The sequence below is a fragment of the Cucurbita pepo genome, chromosome 12 (genome assembly GCF_057944985.1).
Source record: "Cucurbita pepo subsp. pepo isolate OVF chromosome 12, ASM5794498v1, whole genome shotgun sequence".
NCBI classification, from domain to species: Eukaryota; Viridiplantae; Streptophyta; class Magnoliopsida; order Cucurbitales; family Cucurbitaceae; genus Cucurbita; species Cucurbita pepo.
This window is the reverse complement of record NC_141809.1, coordinates 15,320,081-15,341,746: the sequence shown is the minus strand read 5'-3', so window position 1 is coordinate 15,341,746 and position 21,666 is coordinate 15,320,081. Positions and strand designations below refer to the sequence as shown.

General features: G+C 37.6%; 2 protein-coding genes and 1 pseudogene across 4 annotated transcripts; 1 reads left to right on the top strand and 2 right to left on the bottom strand.

Annotated features, from left to right (window-relative positions):
- The first annotated feature begins 261 nt into the window (after window positions 1–261).
- CLASP (CLIP-associated protein) lies at window positions 262–13,113 on the top strand. 3 transcript variants are annotated; one of them, XM_023691705.2, is made up of 21 exons: window positions 263–969; window positions 1,755–1,910; window positions 2,031–2,093; window positions 2,332–2,400; window positions 2,594–2,759; window positions 3,812–3,973; window positions 4,447–4,544; window positions 5,051–5,125; window positions 5,204–5,272; window positions 7,252–7,337; window positions 7,416–7,533; window positions 7,909–8,007; window positions 8,094–8,445; window positions 8,590–10,391; window positions 10,552–10,653; window positions 11,333–11,437; window positions 11,586–11,660; window positions 11,746–11,814; window positions 12,069–12,137; window positions 12,401–12,502; window positions 12,644–13,113. In XM_023691705.2, the coding sequence occupies exons 1-21, from the start codon at window positions 637–639 to the stop codon at window positions 12,794–12,796; spliced, it is 4,323 nt and encodes a 1,440-aa protein (XP_023547473.2). In that variant the 5' UTR covers window positions 263–636; the 3' UTR covers window positions 12,797–13,113. The 3 variants fall into 3 exon arrangements, with proteins under 3 accessions (XP_086985189.1, XP_023547473.2, XP_086985190.1); XM_087129063.1 differs by having other exon boundaries at window positions 262–969; window positions 5,051–5,272; window positions 8,671–10,391; XM_087129064.1 differs by having other exon boundaries at window positions 276–969; window positions 5,051–5,272.
- A 266-nt stretch (window positions 13,114–13,379) lies between these two features.
- Window positions 13,380–17,106, bottom strand: LOC111807576 (Tetratricopeptide repeat (TPR)-like superfamily protein). Its single transcript, XM_023693357.2, has 2 exons — window positions 15,332–17,106; window positions 13,380–14,071 (listed from the first exon to the last, which is right to left on the bottom strand). The coding sequence occupies exons 1-2, from the start codon at window positions 17,005–17,007 to the stop codon at window positions 13,840–13,842; spliced, it is 1,908 nt and encodes a 635-aa protein (XP_023549125.2). The 5' UTR covers window positions 17,008–17,106; the 3' UTR covers window positions 13,380–13,839.
- Window positions 17,107–18,661: 1,555 nt separating this feature from the next.
- LOC147790055 (ethylene-responsive transcription factor ERF098 pseudogene) lies at window positions 18,662–19,321 on the bottom strand (annotated as a pseudogene).
- Between the last annotated feature and the right edge of the window lie 2,345 nt (window positions 19,322–21,666).

Sequence of the window (21,666 nt, the reverse complement as noted above, 5' to 3'; positions counted from 1 at the left end):
CTCATTCTTTATTTTAACCAGGATTCTCTACCTCATTTTGGATGAGTCTCGGCATAATTTTAAACGTGTGGGTTAAATGGATAATTTTAAACGTGTGAGTTAAACGAGTGGTGGTTTATTAAGGAGGGAGAGCACAATCTTTTTACCGTTAGAACTAAAAAAAAAAAAAAAAAAAAAAAAAAAAAAAAAAAAAAAAAAAAAAAAAAAAAAAGTGGGGCGGAGGTGGTTGAAATCGTAAATTAGAAGCAAATGGAATGCTAATTTTTTAATTTCAGTTTGGATTTCTTCACTCTCTCACCCTCCACAGTCACTTTCCTCCATCAAATCTTCACTCCCACTGTTCTTCTTCCTCTTCTTCTTCTTCCCCACTTCTCTCGTCTGCGGAAGCTGAGCCAGTTGGTGAAATTTGTCTGCGCTTCCTTAATTTTGCGGCGATTCGATTCCCCATTCAATTTCTCTTCCATCGTTTCCGCTCGAACTCTGTCTCCGCTACTTGGCGTGGCGGCTTCACTTCCTACTTTATGCTCTCTACTTCATGCAATTCTTCCTCTTTTCTCTGAATCCGCATCCAATTCTGCTGTTTCTTGTTCAGATCTGACTTTTGGCCTGTCGGATCCGTGCTCACCAACCCCAGATATGGAGGAAGCATTGGAACTGGCTCGTGCCAAGGACACCAAAGAGCGCATGGCTGGTGTCGAACGCCTCTATGAACTTCTTGAAGCTTCCAGGAAGAGCTTGAATTCTGCTGAGACTACGGCCTTGGTTGATTGCTGCCTCGATCTTCTCAAAGATAACAACTTTAGGGTTTCCCAGGGTGCTCTCCAGGCTTTGGCTTCTGCTGCTGTGCTCTCTGGCGAGCATCTCAAGCTTCATTTTAATGCCCTTGTCCCTGCCGTCGTCGAGCGGTTGGGTGATGCCAAGCAGCCTGTGAGAGAAGCCGCCAGGAGGCTCTTGCTCACTCTGATGGAGGTACTGGATGAGCCTTTAATGCCTGCGGATTCTCAATGCTAGCATTTCTTGCTGTTTATGTGGCCAATGAATCCGAATTAATGCTCTGAGTTGCTTGAATTTGATTGAATTCTAATGACTTGGACTCGACTTAGTTCTTTCTTCGGCATTTGGTCGATATTTTTTCTCCCCTATTCACAACTACTTAGATATTTTTGTGCATGTGTCTATTGAAATGACGTTTAATCCGGTCGTGATGGTTATTTTCTAGGAAGGGTTATGATATTGTCTTTGTTTGTTGGGTATCGAGTTCTTATCTTTTCTCGGCCTTCGATTACTCAGTAGACCCAGCTTTATCGATGTTTAAAACCCAAGCATTACAAAATATGTTCGACTGCAAATTCATTAAACAATATCTTTCCCATTAATTCTGATTGCCGACTATGTCTTATGAACTTTATGATATTGGTAGTCGACAAAGTCTTCGAAGTTTGAATAGCCTGTATCAATCTCTGCCTTTCCTTATTGTTCAGAAGTAGGTTGCAAACATGGTCATATGACCATAGAATACTAACTTTGACGTATCTTTCTGATGGCAACCCGATAGTTTCAGGTGGCCATTATCTTAGTGAACGTTTTGTTTTTCCTTTTTTATGTGGGGATGGGGGGTGGATGCGCCCCCTAAACATTCTGAATTATATGAAGGAGCCATTGCCGCTTGTGAATTCTTGTCTTCTTCATATGATCCTGCAGAAAGGGGGAAAAAAAACGCACACACCAAACCTAATAACTGTTGCTATATGCAGATTTCTTCACCGACAATCATTGTTGAAAGAGCTGGCTCTTATGCGTGGTCACATAAGAGCTGGAGAATACGAGAAGAGTTCGCAAGAACTGTTACATCAGCCATTGGTTTATTTGCATCAACTGAGCTTACACTTCAGCGGGCTGTACTACCTTCGGTATAAAATTGAATTTCCACACACAAAATGAAAATAAATAAATAAATAAATAAAACCTTTTCCTCTGGATGAAATTATTTCTAATTTGGTAAGTGAACTTCTAAAAGTTTTTTTCTACAGATTTTGCAGATGTTGAATGATCCAAATCCCGGAGTTAGGGAAGCAGCTATAGTCTGTATTGAGGTTAGCAATATTGAACCTATTGCAACGACGGGTATTTTGTTAGAAATTCTTATAACTTCACAACATTTCCTCATTATATTTGCATGTGTCTTTTGAAAATTTTAAACTTTTCATGCAAGGTAGTTAGAATCCATTGATGAAATATTCTGGTTCAAGCTTATGTCTGGATAGTGTCAGTTGACAGTTGCTATATCTATTGTTGAATTCAGTGATTTGACTTCAAATTTATTTTCTTCAGGAGATGTATACACAGGCTGGACCACAGTTGCGTGACGAGCTTCAGCGCCATCACCTTCCTACCTATATGGTAAGTGTTTTTTTTTTTACGAGCATTATCTCTTCTTCCCACCTGTCTCTTTTTGTAATAAGGATGATTTTAGTCCTTTTTTCATTACGGAATGCTGGAAGCTGAAAGTTTTATTCTATTTCAGTTAAAGTAGTAAAGTAATTTATGGAAATGGACGTTACTATAATCATTTTTTATAATCATCTATCTATAGGTGAAAGATATTAATGCCCGTCTAGAAAAAATTACGCCTCAAGTTCGGTCCTCGGAAGGACTTACAGGGAATTTTGCAGTTGGAGACATGAAGCCGGTAAATATTAACTCTAAGAAAAGTAGTCCAAAGGCTAAAAGTTCTAACAGAGAGGTTTCTCTTTTTGGAGGTCAGTTTTTAGTTTATATTTCAATTTTCTAGTAAAAACAAATGATATGGGAACATTTTCTTTCTATTTGAACAGTCTAGCTCCGTTTCTTACAAATATATATATATATATATATATAACAAGCTCTTTATGAATCCTATCTCATAAAGGTGTAACAAATTCTTTCAAAAGAGTGGTGTGTTTTATATAAAGACGCGTCAAAGAGTTTGGATCACAAGATTTTGGAGATGCAACTTTGTTTCTTGATTTAGTATGCATTTTTTACTTCTTTCATTATCTTCCTTGCCCTTATTAGTTCCTGTCACTTGATGGGGGAGGTGGTCTTGCTTCATCCTCCATTTAGGAATAAGGGAGAACTATTGTGGATGAATTTCTTTTTAGCTATTTTGTGGAATATTTGGTGAGGAATAGGAGGAATGTTATGGGTGAGGAGAGGTTTGGGGGATGGTTTTCGCCTACAACTAGGTTTAATGGTTTCTTCTGGTGTCTGGCCTCATCGTCTATGTATCTTTCTTAATTGTTCGCGTCCTTTCTTTTAGATTTTTTTTCCCTCTGAACTATTGCCCTTTGTATATCCTTTCATTCGCTCTATGAAAGTATGGTTTTTCAATAAATAAAAAAAGAATATCAATTTTATATGTGTTAGAGGTAATGAAGATCATCTGTCTTAACTACACCATTATACTTCACATTATTCTGCATGCTGACTATGACATTCGGTTTGAATATTTTTATTTGGTAATCCGTTATCTACTTCAATTTAAGAGGTTATTACTACACTCTTTTCCACAGTAGAAGGAACATTTTGAAATTTCTCCTTGGTTTTTCATTAAAAGACAGTATGTAGAAGGATCATTTGAATGCTCAGATTTCAACATTTTTAATTGTGTACTTCATTGTGAAACGGATATCTAGTGTGTCAATAAAAAAAAAAAATAGATATTTTGGGTGGAATTTAGATCATGGATGAAATCAGGTCCTTCTAACCAGAATCTTAGATTATGGTATTTTTTAATTAACTTCGCTTAGGAGGTTACTGCTGCCATGTGCAGGTGAAAGTGACGTAACTGAAAAGCAGGTAGATCCTGTAAAAGTATATTCGGAGAAGGAGCTAATAAGAGAAATTGAGAAGATAGCTTCTATCCTTGTTCCGGAAAAAGATTGGTCTATTCGCATAGCAGCCATGCAGAGAGTAGAGGGCCTTGTTTCTGGAGGTTTTACTATTCTCTTCTCTCGCTGTAGGATTAGGTCACATGTTGATGGATATAGTAGCTTGGATGCATTGAATTTGTTGGGTTGACATAACTGTGATTTTGCAAGTTACAAATCTACTTTTGCAATGAAATTGCAGTTCTTCATTTATGAAATTATTCAATTATGTCATATGTTGATTAATACAGTAGTCACAATTATGTTTAATTTGTTAAGTTGGAAAATTCGTGATAAAATGCTTTATAAATCTTCTTTTAAAGGATGTTTACAGTATTAAAGGATGCTTACAGTTTTAAAGGATGCTATATTGCCACAATCGTTCTACTGTTGCTGCTACCTGAGCTTATTTATGGGCTGAACTCTCTCTTTATCCATCTATGGCATTTGGGAAGGCTTGATGGAACGGAAACTGAGTTCTCAATGCATTTGTGTTCTGGAATGATGTTTATTTTATGTTTTCTAATTTTTTTTATAGGAGCTGCTGACTATCCAAGTTTTAAGGGATTGTTGAAACAAATGGTTGGACCTCTCAGTACTCAATTATCTGATAGAAGATCTAGCATAGTAAAACAGGTCTGAACCATTGATTTCTAATGCACTTTTATCTTTTTTTTGTTTTGTTTTATTATGAACCAAATTTCAATTTTTGTGCCGATGCCGCTAGATCTCGTGTATGATTTATGTTGTTTATTGTCCATTGTCGTTACACTAACATTTAGTGTATTCAAAGTGGTATTAATTTTTTTCTTGTATGCTTCGATAGTTGTTGGGAAACTATTTGTTTTATTTATAAATATATCATGTTTAGTGTGTTGAATATGAAACATTATCTGGTGAAGATTACAAGTTTAGTAATTTCCTGGGTTTTTAGTGAGTTTTCCTTGTGGCTCCTTAAGCACGGATCTCTTTTTGGCTTTTTACTGGTGTAAATGCAACGTTCAAATGGATGAATTTTTTGTTATTCCATTATTGGGTTAGTCGTTCCTTCCCTCTTTTTGTACTATTTCATATACAGTGAAATACTCGTTTCCCTTAAAAACGATGGCTTTTCTTTCTCTCAATTCTACTTCATATTTCAGGCTTGCCATTTGTTATGCTTTTTGTCCAAGGAACTTTTGGGAGATTTTGAAGCCTGCGCTGAAATGTTTATTCCAGTAAGTGAAAGATCTTGTAAAACTGTTGTTATCATGCTGGGAATCCTAATTTGTTTTTGTTGTCTGCTTTGTTTCCAGGTCCTTTTCAAGCTGGTTGTTATTACTGTACTTGTAATTGCAGAATCCGCTGATAATTGCATAAAAACGGTATTGTTATTTCTTTATTAACCATTACTCTTTTACTCCTTTTGTATTCTTTTGTCTTGTTAGAACTTTATTGTTGTTTTGGCTTCTTTCCCTAGGTTGCCGTTTTTGTGAGCCCTTTTATACTTTCATTTTTCTAGACAAACTGATTCTTTACTACACACACACACACACACACACACACATATATATATACACCTAACTAACACATTGCACTCAATTAGCAATTTCCATTGACAATTGACTTGGAGGGTTCATAATGAATTTATTGAAGTACTTGAAATTCACATTGGGAGAAGAGGAAAATTTTAAATAAAATTATTTATTGATGAGCTATACATGATAATATAGTTTTCCCAGTAACATAGTTTCGCTGACAAATTAATAATAATAAATAATAAATAAAAGGTTGGGGTCCTAATGATAGCTTCCTCCCTCCCGTATGCTTCTTGTATTTCATCATCGGTAAGACTCGAAAGAGGTTTGTATCTTGGAGGAAGAGTTTTTTCTTATCTAGTTGATTTTGAAGGGAATTTCAACTTATTTCTTGTCCTTGTTTAAAGTCCCCAGTACGATTAGCAATATCAGCCGAGGGATTTTCGTTTGGAGGGATTGACTAGGCGAAAGGTTCTAACTTTGTAAGGTGAAAGTAGTGTCTAGGTCGCTGGACTGAGGAGATAGGCAATGTAAGGGCGAGGAACCAGGCTCGTTTGGATAAATGGCTTTCGCAATTCCATCATGATTTTGATGTCTTATGGCACAAGTTTACTATGAGCAAGTATGGTTCTCACTCTTTTTAATGGACTGTTAGTGGGGTTAAAGGCACTTCTAGAAACTCGTAGAAAGATATTTTTGCTGAACTTCCTTGCTCCTTTCTTTTCCCCGTTTGTGAACGGGAGATACTTACTTTTGGGTGGACAAGTGGTAAGAGGATAGATTCCTCTACTCCATTGGTCTCCAGTTATTAGTTGTCCTCCTTGAGGAATCGCTCGGTGGCTACAATTCTCTCATTATGAGAACTTGCCTTTTCTTCCTTGGAATTCTGTATTTGCAGTATAGCCCTGAAAGGAGAGATGTTTGTCTTTGCAGTTTGGTTGTTCGTTCACAGGCTTTCCCTACCTCTCTTTCTTTTGGTGTTTGATGCCTTGTCAAGTAGTTCTTTTTCTTTCCCCCCCCCCCCCCCCCCCCCCCCCCCAGTGTGGAAGATGAATATTTTCAAGAAGGTTGAGTTCTTTGTGTGGCAAAGTTTGCATAGAATAGGTAACACCTTGGTTTGAATCTTGACAAGGGGAACTTTGTTGGTTGGGTTGCTCTGTTGTATTCTTTGCCAAAGGGTGGTAGAGTATGTTGGTCATATACTATGGATGTGTGATTATGCCAGTGCTGTTTGAAGTTGATTCTTTGAGGTGTTTGGTTTTTGTTTTCCAGCTTTTAGGGTTGCTGTGACTTTCGAGGATCTCCTTCTCTGTTCGCCTTTCCACGAGAAGGGGCTTCTTCTTTGTGGAGGGCTGGGTGTTTGCTATTTTGTGAGCTCATTGGAGTGAGAGAAATAGTAGAATATTCAGGGGTTGGGAGAGGTCTTCCAATGATGTTTGGTTTCTTGTTAGATTCTGCACTTCTCTTTGGACTTTCTTGACAAGGCCTTTTTGTGATTGTTCTCATTGTCTATTTTACTTGACTGGAACTCCTTTGTGTAGCTCAACTTCTTTTCATGGGCTTTATGTTTTGTGAGTAGGGTATGTCTTTTGGTTGTCACCAATTGTATTAGATTTTTCATTTCTGGTTTGAGATGTGGTGTTTGATACTATTATGTTGTCCTTATTAGGAAAAGAACAATCAGTCCGATCTACTGTTCTATAGGTTGTATAATTGGGGAAAAATTAGTAAATTATCACAAACCAGCTATCTACATGGGTATGTTCCTGTCTTTATGAAACCCCATCAACTAAGGTTAAAGTAGGTTTATTTTCTTTTTCATCTAGATGCTGCGTAACTGTAAAGTTGCACGTGTGCTTCCTCGCATAGCTGATAGTGCAAAAAGTGATCGAAATGCTGTACTACGTGCACGGTGAGAATTTCTTCACTTTTCAGAAACTCATACAGTAACTTTATTCTCCTGATTTCTATTATGTCTATTGTATCATAGATGTTGTGAATATGCACTTCTCATTCTTGAGCACTGGCCTGATGCACCTGAGATTCAGCGATCTGCTGATTTATTTGAGGATCTAATCAGGTGCTGTGTTGCTGATGCAATGAGTGAGGTAAATTATTAAAAAAAGAATTTGAATTTCATTACTTTGTAGAGAGAATTTGTTTTTGCCTTTTGAAGTATGTTCATTTGAAATGATGGTCAATTTTTTTGTAGTGTTTCATTTTTCCTAAAAAAAGAAAGATTTAATAATAGCCTCTGCCATGTCTGAATTTCTTAATTACTTAAATTGGTATAGCCACTCCTTATCCTTAGACCCTCCTTTGTTGTTTTCCTTTAATTCTATAATTATGTTCAATTTAAAATATTGGAACATTAGAAATTTTAACTGCCATTACATTACTACATATCTGAAGTCATGTGGGTATGACATTCCATTTCATCTCACTCTTATCACCACCTCACTTGTAGTATATTTACTTGATAGGTTCGAGCCACTGCACGAGTATTATACAGGATGTTTGCAAAAACTTGGCCAGAGCGTTCCAGACGATTATTTTCCTCATTTGACCTTGTGATTCAAAGGGTATGGTCTACTTTCATTTGAAAGAGGTTTTGATACACATTCCATTACTGAATGTACCAGTGTCTAAATTCCAAGCTTTCGTCCAGTTAATTAATGAAGAGGATGGGGGTATACATAGGCGACATGCTTCTCCATCTGTTCGTGATAGAGGTACAATGATGTCACTCAACTCTCAACCATCTACTGGTTCAAGCTTACCTGGATATGGAACTTCTGCTATTGTTGCTATGGATAGAAGTTCAAGTTTATCATCTGGGACATCGCTCTCTTCTGGAATTCTGTCTCAGTCAAAGACTTCTGGTGATGGTCCTGAACGTAGTTTGGAGAGTGTGTTGCATTCGAGCAAACAGAAGGTCAGTGCAATTGAAAGCATGCTCAGAGGCTTGGATTTATCTGAGAAACACAACCCAAATCTTCGATCATCGAGTTTGGATCTAGGTACCCAATGACATTTACTGTTAATTAGTTTTCGTAATCACCCTTGAGCTCTTGGGTTTATTCTTGCTCTTATCTGTTTTGAAACATCTAGCTAAATTTGATATGTGTGAGCGGCTAAATTTTCCTCTACTTCCCCTAGTGCAGGAGTTGACCCTCCATCATCTCGTGATCCACCTTTTCCTCAAGCTCTGCCCGCATCTAATCATTTCAGTAACTCTTCTGCAGCTGATCTAACTGCGTCAAATACGAATAAAATTAGGAGCCGTCAAGGTGGATTGGGCTTATCTGATATCATCAGTCAAATTCAAGCTTCCAAATGTTCTGGTAAATTGTCACATCGCACCAATGTGGCTAACGAACCTTTGTCTACTTTTTCATCGTACTCAGCAAAGCGGGTTGTTGATCGACACCAAGAAAGGGGTTTCGTTGAAGAGAATAATGATATTAGAGAGGCTAAGCGGTATATTACTCCACAAATTGAGAAGCATTACTTGGATGCATCTTATAGGGATGGGAGTTACAAGGATTCTCATAATAGTTATATTCCCAACTTCCAGAGACCACTGTTGAGAAAGAATGCAGGTGGGCGAATGTCTGCAACCAGGCGTAGGAGTTTTGATGATAGCCAGCTACCACTTGGAGAAATGTCAAGTTACGTTGACAGTCCAGCATCTCTCAGTGATGCTCTTAGTGAGGGACTTAACCCATCTTCTGACTGGTGTACTAGGGTTGGCACCTTTAATTATCTTCAGTCTCTGCTGCAGCAGGGTTCAAAAGGAATACAGGAAGTGCTTCAAAATTTTGAGAAGGTAATGAAGTTGTTTTTCCAGCACTTGGATGACCCACACCATAAAGTTGCACAGGCTGCACTTTCAACACTGGCTGATATAATTCCAACCTGCCGAAAGCCATTTGAGAGCTATATGGAAAGGATCTTACCCCATGTTTTCTCTCGGTTGATTGACCCAAAGGAGTTAGTTAGGCAACCCTGCTCGACAACTTTGGAAATTGTTAGTAAAACTTATAGTACCGATTCTCTCTTACCTGCTTTACTCCGTTCTTTGGATGAACAGCGGTCACCAAAGGCAAAGCTGGCTGTTATTGAGTTTGCTATAAATTCTTTTAACAAGCATGTAGTAAATTCTGAGGGCTTTAGTAATAATGGCATCCTAAAGTTATGGCTCGCTAAATTGACACCATTGGTTTATGATAAAAACACCAAGTTGAAGGAATCAGCCATTACATGCATCATATCTGTTTATTCACACTTTGAACCAGCAGCTGTCTTGAATTATATTCTTAGCCTATCAGTTGAAGAACAAAATTCCTTGAGGCGAGCTCTTAAACAATATACACCTCGCATTGAGGTGGACTTGATGAACTTCTTACAGAACAAGAAGGAACGTCAACGACCCAAGTCCTTGTATGACCCATCTGATGTGGTTGGAACATCTTCTGAGGAAGGGTATGTTAGTATGTCCAAAAAGAGTCAATTTTTTGGTAGATATTCAGCTGGTTCTCTTGATGACAAGAGTGGTATGAAGTGGAATATGAACCAGGAATCAACCCTGGTAACGAGGAGCATTGGTCAGGCTGCTACTTCTGACGAAGTTTGTGAGAATTTGTACCATAATTTTGATTCTGGTTCCTGCAATGATGTTATTAATGTGAAAACCAAAGATGTGCATTATTTGGAAAATTCCACTGATCCGAACCTTGGATCACGGACAAATCTGGTGGAAAATGATGCTAATAGTGTTAATTTCGATGATTTGTCTTCCCTGCATTTGGTCAACGGTGAGATTGACAGCGACCACTTAAGAATTGCTGAAAATGCTGCATACAATGACGAGGCTTCACTAGAACTTGAATCTCAACAACACAAAACTAAAACTGTTAACTCCATGGCGGATACAGGCCCTAGCATTCCTCAAATTCTTCACCTGGTGACTGCTCTACGAATGGATTTGTTTTTACAAATTAATGTTTTTATCCATTAGATATTTTATTTCACTTTAGCTTTAAGAATTTTATATCCTTGCATTAGGTGGTATGTGAGATGATAAGGATGATGGGTAAATGATATATGTTGTCCTCTTTCTGCAGATCAGTACTGGCAATAGCGAAAGCCCTTCTGCAAGCAAATGCAGTGCGCTTCAGCAGTTAATTGAAACTTCCATAAGTAATGATCCGTCCATTTGGTCCAAGGTATGGTCCAACTCTAGATCTATTGATAGTTCATATTTTCTCTTGAAGAACTCAAAACAATTGGTGGTGCCTTTTTATATATTTATTTTAATAATAATTATTAAATATATATATATATTCTTTTTTTTTTTGGGGGGGGGGGGGGTGAATATCAGCTTTTTGATGGGGGAATTTAGCTGAGGTTCATGAACATTGAGGGTCATCCCCTGAGCTGTGTTGTAGAATTCATTATTTAGGCCCAACTAGGGCGCCTCACTTAAGAATTGAAGTCCTAACACCTAGATGTGCGTTCTTCTGTAAGAGCAAGTGTGGCTTAGCTTTTTCATTAACCCTTCTAACAAATTTGTTATTTTTTAAACTTATCATATGTAGCAAACCTTTCCATAATTAAATCTGAGGCCCTTTTTTGCCCTCTGAATGGTGTTTAAGGATCCATCATCCCTAAAGCCTCTAGGCTGTGTTCTCTGCTTTTGATGAATATATTTTTTCCTTTGTTTCCCATCAAATGAAAAAACTAAATCAATCGTAGTTTATATAGAATCCCATTATGCCACTGCCGAGATTTCTTCCCAGATTCCAGCCTTGAAATGCAACGACCCGAAACTTGGTTGATGGTTTTGCTTTGCTTCCTTTTGCTATGGGTCGATTTTCGTCTCATAGTTTGTTTTTCCACTTGCAGTACTTCAATCAAATTTTGACAGTGATACTGGAGGTGTTTGATAATTCTGATTCCTCAGTACGTGAGCTTGCTCTTTCATTGATAACTGAAATGATTAAGAATCAGGTAAGTTGAACATTATTTTTCTGATGCTTTATGGGATGCTGCATTTGTGCTATTGAACATAACTATTCAACATTTCCGTAGTACTTTGTGGATGATTTTTTCCTTCTTTAGTGTATTCTCATTTTTATCCTTCAATTTGTAATTCCAGAGGGACTCTATGGAAGATTCTGTTGAGATCGTTATTGAGAAACTGCTTCATGTTACCAAGGACATTATTCCCAAAGTAACTTCTCTTAGCATTCTGGAACTTCTTTTGCCTGTTTTTACCCGTCTAAAATTGCTTCCTCTTCCTTGTACCCTTTATTCAGGTATCAAGTGATGCAGAGCATTGCCTGACTGTTGTGTTATCTCAGTATGATCCATTCAGATGCTTAAGTGTATGTATCTTTGCATTCTATTTTTCTCTTCATGGATATCACCTGTGGATAGTTCTTCATTTTCAATTCCTTCACAATTTCATTGATAATATAATGTATCGGGAAAGAGAAAACAATAGCCCTAGAGATGTAGATTTTGTTTTTAACTGATTGTTCTGTTTAATTTTTTTTTTTTTTTTTTTTTTTTTTTTTTTTTTTTTTTCACTCAGCTCTTAAGATTTAGTATAACATGCGCCATGTACTTTATTTTGCAGGTTATTACTCCTCTGTTGGTTACCGAGGATGAGAAAACTCTTGTTACATGCATCAATTGCTTGACAAAGGTTTATTCCTTTAGTAACCTTGTTACAAACTCTTGTTACACGCATATCCCCTGTCCTATCCCCTGTCCCCGCCCCCGCCCCCGCCCACCCAAGCACACACACACACAAATAAGATAGTAGTTTTGAGGTTCAAAACTGCCTCCATTTCCCTCTCCAAATTTTCATCCAATAAACTATTCTCACGTACTTCAGAGCACTGTTGCACAGCAGTTACTGTTATTCATTGGTTTTGGATTCTTACCTTCTGCTACTTGGTTTTTCAGCTTGTCGGTCGGCTGTCACAAGAAGAGTTGATGACACAGTTGCCCACTTTTTTGCCTGCTCTCTTTGAAGCATTTGGACACCAGAGTGCTGATGTGAGAAAGGTAATGGCCGACTGTTTTTCGTTCTTTTATTCATCGACAGGAATGATACTCCCCTTGCCCTGCCTCCCTATAAAGTAAATAAGATAACAAAAGGCATCCATCCATATCTCACATAGCCTATTCGCTGCCAATTTGCTGCAGACTGTTGTCTTCTGTCTTGTTGACATCTACATAATGCTGGGGAAACAATTTTTGCCACACTTGGAGGGACTCAACAGCACTCAACTACGTTTGGTTACAATTTACGCCAATCGAATTTCGCAAGCTAGGACGGGAACCGCCATTGACGCTTAGCAACAATGCTTGCTTGCTTGCATGCATGCAATGTGTTTCTGATGTGAAGAAGTGTTAGTTGGTAGTATATTCCATTCCTTGGTGTAATTCTGTATATTGTGTGCATACATTGTGGAGGCTTTGTGTCCATTGGCCTATTTATTTTTCCACCCATTATATATTCTTTTTCAAGTCATTTCCTTTTCTTAGATGCCAGCATGGTTTGGAGTCCAGAGCAAATTATCGTGCCCAATTTTGTATCTTACAGTTCCAGAATATTATTGATATGTTATTGGATGGCCGAGGGGCTCGGATATGATATGGAATATTTTTCTATATATCATTGTCATTTTATTCCGTTTTGATTATATTGGTAGTTCCGTTTTGATTATATTGGTAGACACAACTTATATAATAATAATAATGCATTGATTATTAAAGAGTTTAATTAATTAATTTTCCATTAATTTTCCATCCTTAGAATTAAGATATTAGATATTAGGAAAAGATTTTCTTAGTATACAACACATTTATGCCTAATAGTATTATTTTTTTAAAATTTTGAATTTAGTAAAAAATTCATAAAATTATTAGACATGCAAGATAAAAATAAAAATTTTCTTTTATTATGGAACATTATTTAAAAATTCGAAAAATAACATCTATAAAAATTATGACGAGTTCAAACAAAAGCAATACTTCAGAACAAAAATTATGAGTTGTGAGCATCATGCAGAGCTCTGAACATGGGACTATGGAGTTGGTTTCAAAAAAAGCACCCGTCCGATTCGATAATTCTACGAGTTACTGCAGTCGTCTCTTTCCCGGGGATATAGCTTTCAGTGAATACATTTCCTAGCAGGGTAGAAAGACATGCATGCAAAACATAGGGTCTTATATTTCAAGGTCGTTCCCGCTATGCACAAAAGATGACAGAGGCTTTAAAGGAACGTATTTCCGAAAGTATCTGAGCTTTCATACGGTAAAACTTACCAAGAAGATTGATCCGATCTATCGATTTATCTGGAGTCGTAAAATAGCTTATCAGATTTGATATATTGTGGCTATTGATGTTTCTGACTGCTGGGAATATCAGGCTGCAGAGTTTTGGAAGAGGTGGAGGAATGAGGTAGGGGCAAGGCCTTCATCGAGAGCTCGATTTTCGACTTACCGTGTGCTTTCCTCTTCAATTGTTCGAGCATTCGCTGCGCTTCTCTAAGTTCGTCTTCTGCAGTTGAGCCATGGCCTTCCCAAGCATCAACCACTTGCTCTTGGAATTCAATTGCAAGGGCGTAACTGGCACCAATACACACAAAAAAAAAAAGAGTAAATTAATGAGATCAAGAATGACCCCACTACCCCAATTGCTGCATAATCATATATTGATGCAACCAACAAAGGTGTTTAACATGAATATTGGTAGAAAACCACAACTTTCTGCACGTTTTTGCATCATTCCATAACAAATGATAAAGAAACCAAGAACAGGACCAGCGAAAGCCCTCTGCCCTTTAATATTCTATTCCAAATAGTAGTGAGATATCTACCAAGAAGCACAGACACAAACATGGGATGTAGACACAAACACGGGACAGACACAGTGACATGTCGATGTCTAAAAAAAGTAGGGACATGAACGCGTTGGGGACACGTTTTTTCGTTCAAACATAACATAGAAACAAATATACTTCACTATAAACATAGAAGTAAAATCATCAAACATATTTGAAATCTTAAAAGATATAGAAAAGTTGAGATGATTATGGCTAGAGAAAGAAGACGTCGTCCTAACTCTTTATGATTGATGAAGATATAAGGGTTCTATAAGGAAACCTCTATTCTTCCTAGTTTTTAGGTTAAATATTTTTTCGAGACGTGACCAAGCAATATCCAGCCGTGTCCAAAATTTAAAAAACTATATTTAATCCATACACGTTTTTTAGCTTGTTTGTGCTTCCTAGGATATTTATCATGTCTTTCAAGTGACTCTCGAAGGAAATTCAATTCCAACATCAACCTATTAGTTTGGGTAGCCCAAAAATCGATTAGAATCCTATAACAGTCCAAGCCCACTGCTAACAGATATTGTTCGTTTTAGCTTGTTACGTATCGCTGTTAGCCTCATGGTTTTAAGACACATCTACTAGGGAGAGGTTTCCACACCCTTATAAGAAATGTTTCGTTCCCCTCTCCAACCGATATGGGATCTCACAATCCACCCCCCTTGGGGGCTCAACGTCCTCGTTGGCGCACCACCCGGTGTCTGACTCTGATACCATTTGTAACAGCCCAAACCCATCGCTAGTAGGTAATGTCCGCTTTGGCCCATTATGTATCGCCATCAGCCTCACGGTTTTAAAATGCGTCTACTAAGAAGAGGTTTCTACACCCGGTCAGAAGACATTACATGGATCAGTTTCCTACTCTACCATTCAATACAAAACACTTGGATCTCCCTAATCCATATGGTTCTGTGTCTCAATGCCATAAAACCTAACTACCTCAATAAGGATGTCAAAGAATGATAATGAGTAAAACACTTGAAAGTAACCATACCTTCCCAATGAGCCATATGCTTTTGCAAGATTCTGACAGGCTTCAATGGAATCTGCGTGATGGGGGCCAAGTGATACGTCCATAATGTCCTTTGCCATTGCGAACATCTGCGCAGCCGATTGAGGTCTCTCGAGTTCCAAATACGCCGCTCCAAGATTATTGTATATATATCCAACTCCAAAATGCTTGGAACCAAAACTCTCTTTCAAAGTCTCTGCTGCACCCTCCAAGTATGGAATAGCTTCATGAACTTTACCAGTCAACAGTAGCAACCACCCTAATCTAGCTGAAACACTACCTTCTGAGTGCTGTTCTTGAGGAAGCTTCTCAAGCAAAGCTAGAGATCTTTTCAATAAAGAAATTGCAGTTTCAAACTCATTCATCGACTCATACTGCATTGATATTTCTGAATACGCCTCAGCAGCTTCCACTGGAGAAGCTGCTTCTTTCTTGTCAAAAATTCGAGTAGCAATCTCCAAACATCTCTTTGCATCAGCAAACTTTTCCTGATTATGCAACACTTTTCCCATTGAGATAAACACCACTGCCTGAGTTTCGCTGTCTTTTTCGGTATGCTGAACAACATCCTTAAGAGTATTGATGGCCTCATCGTACCTACCGAGCGCAATTTGCATATTAGCAGCATCGATTTCTGCACGAAGTAAATCAGAATTAAGGCCCCAGTTCTTCAAAACCTTCTGAGACAATTCATTCTGCTCCAATGCCTTTTGATGTTCTTCCAACCCACTATAAATCACCCCAAGAAGCCTCCTATCATGAGCAACTTCAACTGAATTATGCCCCAACTGCTTCTTGTGTATCTCCAATGCCTGCATACAAAAGGGAAGAGCATCCTTGAAGTTCAATATAGCAACATAAGCTTCTGCCAAATCTCGATTCGCCTTCCCCAGTTCTCGACTATCCTTCTCCAAGGTTAACTCCTTGATCTCTAAACACTTCCTGAGATTAGCAAGAGCTTCTTCTCTCCGCCCCATTGCAGTCTTAACATTTGCCAACTCAAGTTGCACAGCATGAAGCACTGGCCTAATACCCTCAGCACTAAAGCCACTCTCCTCTAACTGACCTAGAATCCTATTAGCCCTATTTAAGTACCCCAAGCTGTCACTAAACCTTTTCAAGCTATAATTAACAGAACCCAACAATTGTAAAGTCATAGCAACAGGTAAAGAAGGTTTCCCATTATCATCTTTATCCAAGGCTTTCAAAGCTCTAGTAGCATAAACCAGAATCTTTTCAGGATCCTCATCTTCTTGCTCAAGTTTCAGACCGATTTTCAAGGAAGCCAACCCGAGATCCCTCTCTTCAAAAGTGGATTCCATGTCCTTAAACGCCTTGACCATTTCATCAACAGTGTTTGCAGATTCAAAAGCCTCCTCAAGCTCGGATTTCTCCTTGAATTTTCGCTGTCTTGAAGAAATTTGAGGGCGTTTCTCCACAAGGGTTTCCAAATTCCGAGATGGGTTTGCTTGAAATCGGTTGAACTTGAAGAACAATCCATGGTTTTTGGTGCAGGGATTGAGATGGGGAGCTGAAACAGGGGAGGAATATGAAGGGGAAGGATCGGAAATGAACTTCGGCGAAATGAGGGATGAAAGTGAGCGGAGATTGATACGATTGGAGTGAAAAAGAAGTGAAATTGAGGCGTTTCTTCTCATTGTGGCACTGAAACTGAATGATCTACTGCGCTGTTGCGAGGTTTTTGCAAAACCCTTCTCTCAATGCAGGTTGAGGAACCGAAGCCTCGAAGGTGGATTAAACGTCGACGTTTTCTCAGCGGCTTTTGCTAAATCTATTATTTCCCAATTTTGCTACATATTTCCAAGTTTTAAATTTGTCTAAATAATTTTAAATTTTTTAATTATGTTTATCTTTGTGTTTATATTGGGAGAAAACCGAGTCAATGTTATTTCTAAATCGACCATTCCGCTCCGAATAATCAACAAAATAGTCAATAGCATTAAAAAAAATTAAAATCTGTCGTGTATGCATGTTGTCCGAAAACAATTTGGGACGAACACCTATATGAACCTGAACTCAAATGAGAGGTATACATTGAACTCGAACCGACCCAACTCGAATTACAAGGATTGGGTTATGTTAGATTAGGATTTCGAATTGGGTTGGGTTAATTTTTTGAACTCGAGTAGCATCAGCATCGTTGAATAATAAATTTTTGTGATACAGCACACGTTCAACATTAATGCCGTTTTTCATGATAAATTTATTGTTTATGTCATCACAATGTCACCCCACACGTGGATTAGAGCTTTATTATTCATTAGAATTCAAATTCATAACTTGTGGGTCCCAATTCAAACATACAATAATTTAAATTATTATTATTATTTTAATTTTCTTTTTCTTCTATGACTTTTTTTTTTTTTTTTTTTGGTTAAATATTCAATTTGAAAGTAAATAAAAAATTAAAAAATAATTATTATTTGTGGTCAACCATTCATGGTCCACTTCAGCTACTGTAATGACTCGACTCCTACTGTTATTTTCATGCATGTTAATAAAATTTGTGAAAATACTCGTTTAACTCTGGATTAAAAATTAATATTTTTATTATTAAAAACAAAATAACTTGTATAGAAGATAAGAGAGATTTTAGAGAGACAACGAGACGGTGTAGCAGCTTCGTTCCTCTTAAAAGAAACAAACTTTTTTGTTCCTTAATCGAACCCTAAAGGGTTCGACCAAACCCTCAAATTCAACTTTTTTAAGTTCAAATTTCTCTTATTTTAATTTAACGAGCCTAATAAAATCCATAAAATCAAAGGTTTGAATTTCCTCTTGTTTATTTGGTCGAGAAGAAGAAATTAATAAAGGGTCTCTTATTTTTCTTTTGTTTTGCCATTTTTAGCACCATCTGGGGATGGTGGCTGGGGTCAATTTGAGCATCCTTGAAAAGTATTAGCTTTTTACGATCCCCTCGTGCATCCCCTCCTTTCGAATCATTGCTTCTATTTCTATGTTCGATATTCCACGTCATCGTATAAATTTATAGAAATATACTTTTCGAGTAGAGGTTTGAGATCGAATTTCCTTTTGATTCAGTGTCAAAAATTTGAATCTTAATGGACAAAACACGAGCTCTCGATCCAGAGTTAAATATATGAATCTTTTACCCAACATGCAGTTAGAAGTGTTCATGTGATCCGAGAACCCGACTGACATAGACTACCCAATCCAAATCATAAAAGTTGAGGTCGGGTTAGGTTTAGGTTTTCGAATAAAAAATTTGGATTAGTTTGCAAGTTGAGATTTTGTTGGTCGTGTTAGGTGAATATGAAATTTGGAGTGAAGTAAGAAAATCATTTATTTATTTATTTTATTTTAACAATTTCAAACAAATAACAAACAACAAATTTAGTGCAGCTGAACAAAAAACATAATCAAATTACTGAAAGATTTGAAACCGATCAACATTCCCAATCCACCATCCTCAATTGTTCCGATCAAATCCTTCTCCTTCCGACTGCAAAAGTTCCTCCAAGAGTTCATTATCCAAATACTCGAACTCTATCACTTCCCCTGATCGATAGTTTGCATTGTTGCCGGAGTAATTGCCGGCGAAAGAGATCGTCGTCGCTGATGAAGAAGGCGCCGCCGCGAAATGAGGGTTTCCACTTTGGTACTCATTCGGAAAATTCAGAATCGCCAAATGTCCTCTGAACGCATACGCCGCTTGATCGTACGCTCTCGCCGCTTCCTCCGCCGTATCGAATGTCCCTAACCACAGCCGAGCGCCGTTCCTCGACGGATCACGAATCTCCGCCGCAAATTTCCCCCATGGACGCCGCCGTATCCCTCGGTAACGAGCTTCGTTTGTCGATCTCTTCCCTCCATTTCCTGTTTTCTTTCCTTCCATTTTTCTTCTTTTTGGTTATAATTATGAACACTGTGCAACAGAGAACTGCAGCTGGGGAAAGATTTAGATTTCAAAATTGGAGAACCGCCAACGAGGTAATGAAAATCTATTATATTTATAAGTGAATTTAATACACTAGAAACTAAGTCAGCCATGTTTGAAGGTTGAAATTGTCGTATGTGGTGAGGGGAGTTTCTGGGAAGATGAATTGATTGATTCCTCTAATTTTAGTGTTTTGAGCCGTCGGGGATGAGCTTTGCAGGGGGGATTTTGTCTGAACTCTGTAGGATTTTCCATTATTTTAATGGAAAATTTTTAAGGTTGAATTGCAATTGAAATTGAAATTTGTTTATAGGTTAAACGTAAGATAGATGCATGCATGATGGTCTCTGTTGTCTCTGGAAGGGGGCTGATTGTATATTCCAACAACTTTTTGTGTTCCTTATCCAAATTGATACACACACCCTGTTTGTCTCTATTACTCAATCCTTGGGTAGGGAGCTTTGACCTGCTGTGGTGCTGTTGAATTGAATGGGGCTCTTATAATATATTATAAGGAAAGATAAAAAGACAAAAATCTGGGGAAAATCTAAGAACATCTATGTTTTGTGGGGTATATTTTATTATTCACAAAAGACGACTTGGGAAGATTGTTTTCTTTGATAAATTATGATCATGGCGAGCGTCATGCTGATGCTCCGGGTGATCTGTTGTGAAAATTGGATCTCTACATGTAGGGGAAAAGTAGAGGTAAAGGAGCACTGTGAAGCTATGGACACCGACCTGTTGCGTGATCACCTTAGGAACTGTTGATGGTCAAGCTAGAAACCGTATAGTAGAACCGTGAGCTTGAAAAGATGGAAGGGTTTCATCTATGAAGTTTGCGTATTGTTGTTTGTGTCTTGTTTAGTCAAGATAATTCAATGAGGTCACCACAATGTGTCAGAGAGTTCTTCATTATAAGATTTATGAGAGAGAAGTACTTCGAGTTTAAGCCTTAGGAGCTATTGATGGTCAAGCTAGAAACCATGTAGTAGAGTTTTGAGCCTAAAAAGATGGAAGGGTTTCATCTATGAAGTTTCCATATTCATGTTTTGTCTTGTTTAATCAAGATAATTCAATGAGGTCGTCACAATGTGTTAGAGAGTCTTCATTGTAAGATGTATGAGAGAGAAGTACTTTGAATTTATAACTCGTGATGAGTAGAGGTATACAACTTTTTTAATATACATCCAACTTGTGAAGCTATGGACACCGACTTGGTGTGAACTATTGATGGTCTAGCTAGAAACCATGTAGTAGAGTCGTGAGCCTAAAAAGATGGAAGAGTTTCATCTATGAACTTTGCCTATTCTTGTTTGTGTCTTGTTTAGTCAAAGATAATTCAACGACGTGGCCACAATGTTACATAGAGATTTTCATTTTAGGATGTACGAGAGAGAAATACTTCGAAGTTATAACTAGTGGTGAGTAGGAGACATACAAATTTTTTAATCTACGTCCAACTTTTATTAAGTCTTTAATTCTTATACTTTCAAATCCCTTATCTCGAAAAATCTCATCAAAATTAACGTGCTCGTTTGTAACGCATCGTAGGTTTCTTCATCGTGGTCACGAACAATAGCGCAGCCTGCCGATCCATCTCATCAATGATCACAACTGCATCAGAATTCACCTCAAATCAGAGGAGGACTGATGGGCACTCGATGAAAGCCTGTGAGTTGGAGACAACTTCCCATCCAACTAAAGACCTTCGTCTATGCCAAATATAGAGAGGCAGTGAGGGAAAATACTCTTTATAGACCCAACAGGTTAAGCGTCTCGCAAGCCTAGCCCATAGGCAGCTGAGGCACCTCTGCATGACTCCACCTCCCACAATCTATTCGGGCTCTATGATATACCTTGATCGGTGGTCGGTTTGATCCTAAGAAGTGAAGACACAAGCTCAATCCAAGTCCAAGCCCATCGGCTTAAAATACTTTCTAAGTCTCGATTGGGTCGACGACTCAATCTTCAAAAGTCAAGCCCATGACCCAATTCTTAGACTTGATTCATTTGATCAAAGTTTGAGTCGAGGTTGGGTTAGTCGATTGGACCAACCCTTTGAATATTAATTATCTTTTTACAACGTTATTAAAATTTATTAAATTTCTTGTTTAGTGTATTGTAAAGTTTAAATCTTACGGTTCAAGAGCTACTGAGTTAATTAAAGTGACTCGAGAAACAAGTTTTTTTTTTTTTTTTTTAGTGGCATGTAATTTCTTTTGACATATGAACTAAACTTGAATTTTAAAATTTAAATTTAATAATATTTTCAAATTTTACATGCTAAATAGAAATTATATTAAAATCTATGTAACAGAAAAATAAAATTTCCAAATTAAAATGGAAAAATGTAGTATTGAAAGGCAACTAATGAAATAAAATTAGTCCTGAAATC

Coding starts and splice junctions, on each gene's coding strand:
- CLASP (XM_087129064.1), top strand. CDS start 637: ATGGAGGAAGCATTGGAACTGGCTCGTGCCAAGGACACCAAAGAGCGC. Junction 7,534..7,908: donor TTGCTGATGCAATGAGTGAG/GTAAATTATTAA, acceptor TTTACTTGATAG/GTTCGAGCCACTGCACGAGT. Junction 11,438..11,585: donor CTGAAATGATTAAGAATCAG/GTAAGTTGAACA, acceptor TTGTAATTCCAG/AGGGACTCTATGGAAGATTC.
- LOC111807576 (XM_023693357.2), bottom strand. CDS start 17,007: ATGAGAAGAAACGCCTCAATTTCACTTCTTTTTCACTCCAATCGTATC. Junction 14,072..15,331: donor GCATATGGCTCATTGGGAAG/GTATGGTTACTT, acceptor TATTGGTGCCAG/TTACGCCCTTGCAATTGAAT.